Source organism: Elephantulus edwardii, unplaced genomic scaffold (genome assembly GCF_000299155.1).
Source record: "Elephantulus edwardii isolate Elephantulus edwardi_28Jun2011 unplaced genomic scaffold, EleEdw1.0 scaffold00191, whole genome shotgun sequence".
In the NCBI taxonomy this organism is placed as follows: Eukaryota; Metazoa; Chordata; class Mammalia; order Macroscelidea; family Macroscelididae; genus Elephantulus; species Elephantulus edwardii.
The window spans coordinates 4,409,799-4,420,334 of NW_006399941.1; the positions used below are offsets into that span (position 1 = coordinate 4,409,799).

General features: G+C 41.5%; 1 protein-coding gene across 1 annotated transcript in view; it reads right to left on the reverse strand.

Moving 5' to 3' along the window:
- Positions 1-318: 318 nt before the first annotated feature.
- Positions 319-10,536, reverse strand: part of ADAMTS12 (ADAM metallopeptidase with thrombospondin type 1 motif, 12) — a 680,205-nt gene continuing 669,987 nt past the window's right edge. Inside the window, exon 24 of the mRNA XM_006896807.1 lies at positions 319-497. Coding sequence (XP_006896869.1) covers positions 319-497 — 179 coding nt within the window. The remainder of the gene's footprint in view (positions 498-10,536) is intronic.

Genomic DNA, 10,536 nt, shown 5'->3' on the forward strand with positions numbered 1-10,536 from the left:
CTTTGTTTTTCTCATATAGGAGACATCACTTCACAGTCCTGTTTTTCTAGCACCTTTCTCAGGAACTCTCATCTCTGGAGACACCTTGGTTTTCCTCGCTATTTCATCTCCACATTGGGGCTCAGCAATGATACGGTCCCATCTATTCCTCCCACAGGGAATTCTGAGGATAATGGAACACAATGGAGTCTGCTTTTCAATGTCCCAAGCTTGGACCTGAAGTACGTAAAGTGAAACCTCAATGAAGGGGCCTCTGGAGCTAGCACATGTGGTCAGCAGCTGCTGCGGGCGATGGTGGACGGTGGCTTCCCTCTGAACTTAGAGTGACTGGGGGCTTCGGAGAGGCAGACGCTTTCTTGGCCTCTGCGGGTGAACAATGCGGGTTTGCGGACACGTGAGGCAGCACTGAGTCCTGACAGTGGGCTCAGAGCATTTCTTCATGGCTTTCAGGGTCTGGCAGAAGCTGGCTGACAGCTTGTCCTTGGTGCAAAGTAGATCTGAGGGAGGAGAAGAAGCAAGAAAAAAGGACAGTTATGCTTTGTAAGGGATTTTTGTTATGTACCTTGGAGAGGGAAATGATTCATAGCCGACACCCCAGCGGGTTTTGAGGGGCAGTAAATCGCGTGGGAGGAGATTAGCCATCCTCCTGGGGAACAGCTGGTGGATTCAAACCATGTGTCTTTGAATCAGCAGCGCAACTCCTTACAACTAGGCCACGAGAACTCCCTATGTCGAGTATAGGGTATAGGGATAGGGTATGATTTCTATTCATGTAAGACTATATGAGTACCAAAAAAAGGCTCCATAACAATTCATAATAATAGTTAATATCAATGAAACATTTATATAAGCTGATTGATTCGTCAGAATTTTCCATTAACATGCAGTGGATATAAATATATATCCACACACTTCCTAGGGTTGCCTAGTAGAAATTCTTCCACCCCTTGACTTTGTGCTCAGACCAATGACTTGCTTTAAGTGATGGAATGACATGAACCTCACAGAGCCTCAAATTGTGCTTCTGCCATCACCATTACAAAAATCTGCCCTTTTCCTCTCTCCCATTCCTTTCTGCCTCCCCCGTCCACTGTGCAATGCCTTTCTTGTTCCAGATTGTTGTCATACATTTACTGTCTAATCATAAACTCCTTTCAGACAGTTCTTCCCAACACAATCTGTTCCAGCACAATGTGCAACAATGAAGAAATAAAAAAACACTACATTTCTGTAAACGTTCCTTAAAATCACAATAGGAAAATATAATATTTTTTAAAAATCACAATAAACAACAATCTAACTATGCTACCATTGACCCAAAGAGGAAGAGAAAGACGTGCAGTAGACCCGGTCTACAGCTTGAACCCAAAGTCAACCATGCCAGTCAAACTCCAGCTGGCCTGCAGATACTGAGTTGAACACACGATTACTGCTTAAGTCCCTGCTATGGATGGAACTGGGTCTGCTAAGATGTTATATGGAAACCCTGAGCTCTGGACCTGTGAATGCGATCCTGTTTGGAAATAGGGGTTTTCTTTTTTTTCCTTTATGCTAATGAGTCAACACAAAGACAGGTGGGTCTTAAACTTAATCACTTCTGATGGCACCTTATAAAAACATCAGACAAACACAGAAAAAACACAACAGAAGTTACCAGGGGGTAGATTCCAAGTGAAGAGAAACATTTTGGAGAGGATGTAAAGAAGTATAGAATGTCGTCGCTGCTCTCCAGAAACATGCCATAGAGATGAAGTCATGAGACACACATAGCCCTTCCATTCTTTAGGTTATGAACGAGACCTGTTCCTAAGTGTGACTGCAAAGTCGAATCTGTAAGGAAGTTGGAACATGTCCGTATGGTTCTCATTTAGCCTTACTTTATGTAAGAAATGGCTGGGAGCCCTTACAATGATTAAAAGCTGCATCTGCAACTAGTTGTGATGAAGGATTATGTCGTGGGTAGGGAGGGATTCATTTAATTCAATCATTTCAAAAGGAGGTCAAATTTACAGAACAAGTAAAAGGCACATGAAAATTTACAACCTTGGAAAATCGAAGGAAGGTCGCTTAAGAGTATGAACTAACTCAATGGCTAAAGGGGCTTTTTTTTTTAAGTGCACATGAATTGCCCACAAGGTAGACATTACTGTAAGCATACAGAGTCGAGGAAACTAAGCCATTTGTCGTTGATTCATATTCTCAACAAACCCAGGTGTGTCACAGTAAAACTGTACTCCATAGGCATTTTCAATGGCTGCTTGGTTGTCAGTCTGTTGTTTTTGGGTTTTTTTGGAACTCCATTCATTCATTGTTGCCCTTTTCTCCCCACCCACTCACCCCCACCCCCACCCCCAGTTCGATCCTCTCATTGAAAAGCAAAAGAAAAACGCCTTCATTGGTGGTACACAATCCCCCCCACACCCCGCACATCCCCACTCTCACCCCAAGTATACTCCACTCAGTCTGTTGTTTTGAGGAGCCCCCAGATGGACTCGAACTATCCACCATTTGGTTAGCAGAACACATGGAAAATGTTTGTTCCACTTAGATTCCATACAGTTTGTTTTACTTTAATTAGCTGTAGGCAAATCAGCTCCTCATTTCTCAGGTTCTTGCTTTTCTTATGAAAAAAAAATGAAAGGGTTTAGGAACCTTCCTAGCACACATTCAACTGACAGTGTGTGATCCTGTACTGGCCCCCACACACCCCCTCGGTCTGGAAGGGATTTAAGAAGGCCTAAAAAACAGATCTTTTTTTTTTCTTCCAGAGAGAGAAATTGTTTGAAACTTTGCTTAAGAGTTCAGGTTGCTTGTTGGTTTTTTTTTTCCTTTACAGAGAAAAGGATTTTTAAAGAGTTCTATAAAAAAACAAAAAAGCATCTTCACAAACAAGTCTCTGTCCGTTGTAAATATACTATCATTTATACCCAAACTTTTGAAGGTGTTCCTTCTCCACCCCCCTGCGTTTCTTACTTTCAGGCCAACTTGACAGTGCCTTGTTTTGGAGAAGTAAATGCCATCTGTTGGTAGTCAGAATCTCATTTGGTTTGCAAGCTACAAGTGCACTTCAAAATAGGTATATCACAGTGCTCCTAGCACTCAAAAGCTTGGTCTTTCCTTCTTAAAACCTCTTCTTTAAGCCTACTAGAAAACCAATATCTTAAAATATCACAGGAAACGTTCTTGCATTCTCTGAAGTTTCAGGAGGAGTGAATATTTTGACCAAGTATCTTTATTGTAGAGTATGTCTCTGAGCTGGGCTCTTCATTTCCCTCAACCTCACCAGAAAGGCTGGTACCCTATGGCGCCTGGACCATATATCATGTGGTTGTCCGTTCAAATCAATTCTTCCTCCCAGGGTTCTATCTTTGGATTAGCGTCTAGCATTTCAAGACCAGGCATCCTAGGACAGTCTAACTTCTTCTTTAGCCTCTCCAGAAGCTCTTGGTGTGTGAAGAAGTGTCCGCTGAGTTACCTCTTTGTTTATATTATACCGGCCATAATTGTGAAAGTGGGTAATTTGGACTAGCTTCAAGAAATGAAAGAAGAAGATATGGAAGAATGAAGGTTTGGCTTGCATCTTCTCCACAGAGTTAGTTTCAGCCCTGCTGACCCATAGGATCTCCTTCTGTCTCAGTCTCCAAACTTTCATTATCATAGTTGGTTATATTTGCTCAGCCTGGTACCATGCTCTGTCCTGAAATGTTCCCTAAAGAATATGCAAGACTTTTCTGTCAAGGGCTGACACGTGGGCAGTGTCTCCCAACATAAAAGGTCCTCTAGGAGATCCCCAAACCTTTATCCACCCATGATGCCAGTGATGATAACAATGATAGTCATGCAATGTATTAAACACTACATGCTTTCGGGATTGCAGCACAGCTTCTTTCCACTAGGCAACCAGAGTTTCTCTCTCTCTCTCTCTCTCTCTCTCTCATTCTCTTTCTCTCTCTCTCTCTCTGCCATGGTCTTCTCAATTTCTGTTTATGTATCAGAGAGAGCTGGACAATGACTAAGGATGACAGAAGAAGAATTTATGCCTTTGAAATGTGCTGGAGAAGAGTTGTGAACTTACCATGAACTGCCAAGAAAACAAATAGGTCTGTCTTGGAGAGGGTGAAACCAAGATTCTCCTTGGAGGCTAGGATTTTGAAACTCTGTCTCATATACTTTGGGCACATGGCTTGGAGAAACCAATCTTTGGAGAAGGACATCATGTTTAGAAGGGTGGAGGGAGTGAGGGAGAGGATGATCCCGGATAAGATGGAATGATACAGTAACTAGGGCAATGGGGATCAGTGTGTCTGGATTAGTGAAACTGGCTTACAACAGGGCAGGGTTTAGAGCTGCTGTACATAGGGGTCATTATGGGTCGCAGGCAACTTGACAGCACATAACAACAGCAACAATATACATATATGTGTGTGTACATTATATATATAATATATACATATACACATACATATATATACATATATGTACACATGCATGCACACACACACACACACACACACTGGTGGCCTAGTGGCAAGAAGCTGTAATCCTGAATGCATGTAGTTCAAGGCCACCAAATGCTCTATGGAAGAATGGGTAATCACCTGCTGTGCGATTATCTGCCTCTGAAAACCCATTGGAGGGTCAGCTATGAGTCAGTTCAGATTCTATGGTAAACAACAATATGCATAATTTTGTATGATCCTCATATAAATCTACTTTTATCTGAAGCTTTGTCTGACATACTTTGGACATGTTGCAAGGAGGGACCAGTCCTTGGAGAGGGACATCATGCTTGGCAGAGTGGAGGAACAGTGCAGGAGAGGAAGGCCCTCGATGAGATGGATTGATTCAGTGGCTGGGGTAAGGAGAGTAGGTGTAACAAAGACAGTAAGATTTACACAGGATAGAGCAGGGTTTAGGGCTGTTGTACATAGGGCTGCTATGAGTCGCAGGTGACTTGATAGCGTGTAACAACAACAACTACATATGTCCTTCTGTTACACTTTTTCAAAGATTAAAGCAAAACAAAACTGAGGGACTCAGTGATGCTTAGTGGCTGACACTGATCACATGTTTGGTCTGTAGATGATAGAGCTGAAATTTGGAGCCCAATCTCATTGTTCCAATTCTATACCACAGAGAGAAAGATTGTCTTGTACTGGGGATGGAGGATGAGGAGTCACTGGATCAGATCATCATCCTTGACCAAAATACTTGAACCTCTTTTACTCCTACCAGGAAACAACTAAATGACTGAAAGAGGTTCAATCCAGTCTGGGGTCCTCATTAAATTTTGGGGACCAGAGTGTCTCTAACCTTGATTTGCGGCATTTCAGAGCCTTGGAAACATGCTGGGTGCAGAGGTCCTCATTATTGATGAGGAGGGGAACAGAAGGAAGGGTGCACAGTGGTAGCCTATATTGAGACCCTGTGTTCCAAGCCTATGTTTAGCAGCTCATATAAACAATGGTTCTGAGCTCAACGTTATAGCAGAGCTTAATTACAACAGTTCTCTTCGTTATTTTAAAATAATGAAGGCTTGTTGTGTTCATCAACCAACTGGATTTCATCCCTGAGTACACACAATGCTCATAATTAGAGAGATCTCAGTGTGCCTCTGCCTGTTTAACAGAAATATCCTACAAAATTTAAAGAGACACTTAAATGCCAGCTCCTTTACTGTGTCTAGGCTGTGTCGAGGTTGACGACATTGAGAAGCAATTGCAGTATAGTTTGCAAATGTAGTTTCCATAAGACTTTTGTGTCTTTGTATATCTTTTGAGGCCAGGAATGGTGTCTTATTAATTTCTTTCTCTTCACTTTATTGGGTTGTGGTTTTTTTTTTTTAATTTTTAATTTAGCACATGCTTGAGGCATATCTTGTGCTTAGTTATGCTTGTTGAATAAGTGAATACATGAGATCTGGAAGCAAATGCTTCAGCTGGAAACTCATTGACTCTACTGTTCACGTCCAGCTCTGGTGGTGTAGTCCATAGGATGCTGTGCTACTAACCCATTGATGGCACTTCTCCAGCAGTTCATATCCACCAGTGGCTCCATGGGAGAAAGATAGACAATTTCCTCCTGCACAATTTATAACCTATGGAAACCCACTGTCGGGCCAGTTGTGTATCTGTTCAAACTTGGCAGCAGTGAGTTGATTCAATACATATGGTTAACAAATATTCTGAGAAATTGGACAATAAGAAGAAAAATCCGGCATCAGGATTGGAAAAAAGTCTCATAAACAGCCTGTATTATACAGATGGCACAACCCTGAAAAGTGAAACTGAAGACTTGAAGCACTGAAGAAGATAAAAAAACTAAGGTCTTCACCGTTACTTCTCAACATCAAGAAAATAAAAATCTTCACCACTGGTCTATCAGGTAACATTATGATAGACGGAGAAAAGATCAAATTTGTCCAGGACATAATTTCTCTTAGATTCACAGTTAGCACCTGTGTCAGTAGAAGTCAAGAAATCAAGATACACTGTTGTTGTTAAGCTCCGTCGAGTCATTTGCAATTCATAGCGACCCTATGTACAACAGCCCTAAACTCTGCTCTGTCCTGTACCAATCACATTGCCTCTGACACACCCATTCCAATTACCCCAGTCACTGAATCAATCTGCCTCATAGAGGGTCTTCCCCTCCTGTGCCATCCCTCCACCCTCCCAAGCATGATGTCTCTCTCCAAGGACCTGTCCCTCCCTACAACATGTCCAAAGTATGTCAGATGAAGCCCCAGAATCCTTGCCTCCAAGGAGTAGCCCGTTTAACCCTCTCCAGGATGAATCTGTTTGTTTTCTTGGCAGTCCATGGTACATTCAATACTCTTCTCCAGCACCACAGCTCAAAGGCGTCAATTCTCCTTCTATCCTCCCTAGTCATTGTCCAACTCTCTAATGCATAACAAGTGATTGCAAAGACCATGGCCTGTATCAGGTGCACCTTAGTCTCCAGAGACACCGTTGCTCTTGAGTACTTTAGAAAGGTCCCTAACAGCAGACTTTCCCATCACCATACATTTTTTTTTTTTTATTTCCTGGCTGCTGGTGCCAAGAGTATTGACCGTGGAGCCGAGCAAACTAAAGCTGTGAACAATCTCAATCTCTTCGCCATCCATCCTGATGCTGCCAATTGGTCCAGTTGTGAGAATCTTTGTCTTCTTGACAAAATATGCTGTCAAAAGACTTCTTTAAAGAGCTAAAGATCAAGGATTTTAGTTTGAAGAAAATGAGCTTGAGTTTTTTGAGTGTTCTTTTGAATTAGTAATGGGTCTAGGGATGGTCTCTGTGACTTTTTTTAATGCCCCCCCCCTTATTTTCTCTTCCTGTCATCAAATAAAGAAAACACCCAGAATGGCATACATAAGGTGTCTTTTTAAAAAGCAATAAAAATACAAAGTCTAAAAGCATATATATTCAGAAAATATTTCTGGAAAGATTTAACTTTTTTTTCAGTCTCAAACCAAATCAAACCATCAGTTGCCATCAAGTAGATTCTGACACTTCATGTGTTAAAGAGTAGAATGATGCTTTACAGATTCTCTTGGTTTTAATTCTAGAAACCAGGCTATCCAGATTTTCATGTGCAACATCAATTAGTGGGTTCAAACCACTAGTAGCTGAATGAAAATGACTTATGCCTTCCAGAGACTCCTTTTTTAATCTAGTTGGAAAAGGGTTTTGCAGTGGTCTCTTCAATCACTTGCTATGTATCTGAGAGCTGGACAATGAAGAAGTATGACAGAAGATTAATCTATGCCTTCAAGTTGTAGTGTTAACAGAAGAAGAGCACTAAAGAGTCCATGGACAGATATGTCGTAGGGAAATTCAGCCTGAGTGATCCTTGGAGGCAAGGCTGGTGAAGCTTCTTCTTTCCTATTTTGGAAATCTAGGTGAGAGAGGGTATTCATTGGAAGGTTGGAGGGTCATCAAAAGAGAGGAAATCTTTAATAAGATAGACTGACACAGTAACTGTAACAATGAACTGGGAATGGTGAGGATATCAGAGACTTTGGTATGGTGTAACATAAATTTTTATGTAAAGTGTGATAAATATTTTAGGTTTTATAGGCCAAAGAGGGGGAAAACCCTTCTAAGTCATTGTCATTGAGTCAGAACTGACTCCTACTTGGCCTTTCGTGGGTTTTCAGGGGCTATAAATTACATAGACGGTGGGTTGAAGATTATCCATCTTTCTTCTGCGGAACAATTGGAAATTAGAACCTCCTGCCTTAGGTCATCCAAAAGGTCATCCACATAGTTTGCATTAATATAAAAGTGTCCATCCACCAGACCAAATCCTCTGCCATCAAGTCAAACAAATGCCTCACACGGTTTCCAGGGTGGTAAATAGTTACAGAAGCTGACTGCCCCATTTCATTTCCACAGAGGAAGTTGTTGTTGTTGTTGTATGCCATCAAGCTGGAACCGACCCATAGCTGACCCTCCAGCAGGTTTTCAGAGGCATCTGCATGGGATGAGATTGTCCATTCATTCAAACTGCCATCCATCTGGTCAGCCTTCACCATAGTACTACCAGAGCTGCTTGCTTAACAAGTTGTCACGTTGACTATTATGCCTAACAAGTCTATAAGCTATAGATCTGAACCTGGTCCCATCCAGCGCCATCATCATGATCTCTCTCCTCCTCTAGCCCATGGTTGCAGTCACTGAATCAATCCACCTTACTGAGGACCTTCCTCTCTTTTACTGAGACTCTACCTTCCCCAGACTTCTTCTAAGGACCGATGTCTCCTGACAATATGGCCAAAGTATGTGAGACCCTTCATGCCTCTAATGAGCACTCCCGTCGCACTTCCTCCAGGGCAGATTTGTTTCTTCTTTGGCAGTCCATGGGATAGTCAATACTCTTCACCAACACCACAATTCAAATAGATCAGTTCTTCTTTGTTCTGCTTTATTTACTGTTCAACTTTCAGATGTATAGGAAGTGACTGAAGAAACCAGAGCTTGGATCAAGTGCACCTTAGTCTTTGAACTGGTATTTGTTATTTAGCACTTTGGAGAAGGCCTTGAGAGCAGAGTTCCTCAATGAGATGCATCTTTTAATTTCTTGACTGCTTCTACCATGGGGGTTGATTGTGGATCCAAGTAGAATACAATAGTTGACAACTTTAGTCTTTTTTCTCCATCTATCATGAGGCTGGGACCTCTGGTGGATAGAGAGTTGCACTGCCAATTAAAAGTCAGGCAGTTAGAATCTACCAGCTGCTCTGAGGAAGAAAGATGGGAAGAGTCCTCTTATGCAATTTACAGTCTCTGAAAACCTGCTGAAGGCTCAGCTATGAATCTATTATGATTTGATGCCACATAACTATAATAACATCACAATGTTGCCTATTGGTTTACTGGGGAGGATTTTTGTTTTCTTGATGTTGAGATACAACACACATAGTTGTAGTCTTTGATCTTAAGTCTTTGATCAGTAGGCTGTAGTCTTTGATCTTCAATAACGGCTTCAGGTCTTTATTTTCTGCAAGCAAAGTTGTTTCATTTGCATAACACAGGTTGTTGATAAATCTTCTTCCAATTCTGATGTCATACTCTTCTTCATATGGTCCAGATTCTTAAATAGTTTGCTTAGCAAATCACAGATTGAATAGGTATTACAGCCTTAATGTACATCTTTCCTGATTTTTAATCATGCTGAAGGAGTTTAATCCCTGAAGGAGTTGTAGGTGTCAACCAATTGACTAAGACACATAGCAATCCTATGAATAACATATCTGACTATCGTCCTGTCCTGTACCATCTTGACAAGCTCTAATATGCTCAAGCCAATTGTTACAGTTGCTGTGTCAAGCCATCTTCTGAAGGTCTTCATCTCTTTTTCTGAGTATCCACCTTTCTCAGCAAGAACTGATCCTTCCTGACAACATAACTGAAGAATGTGAGATGAAGTTTCACTATCTTTGTCTCTAAGGAGCACCTGGCTCCTCTCAGACACACTTGTTTGTTATGTTGGTAGTCTATGGGATATTCAGTACTCTCGTCCAACACCACAGCTCCAAGGTATTGATCCTTCTTCTGTCATTCTTATATATTTCCCACTTTTCAGATGCATAGAAAGTAACTGAAGACTGTGGCTTTAACAAGTTGTAGGGTTTGAACAATGAATGTCTGTAAACCCTAAGTTTCTGTACACTTTCATTAAAATTGATTTTTAAAAAGTCGTAGGGTTTGATGGAAAGAAGGTAGGTCTGAGGAGCACAAGGATCTGGAACTGAGCTACAGTGTTATCACTTACAACTATGTGGTTTACTCAGGTCATTTCACTGCTTTCCATCCTAGTTTAGTAATCTAAAACCACCACCATGCTTACAGTATTGCCGTGAAATTGATTCTAGTTCATAAGATGCACCTGATCTCATGCTTCTGGTTGATGGACAGCTGTCATTACCTTCAGTACAAGTCTGTGTCTGTGAAAATTAGGGCAAGAGCAGCGATCAATAATGTCATGCCTGGAAGCCTACTCAAAAATTCAATTTCATTACCATAAAGTCAAAAC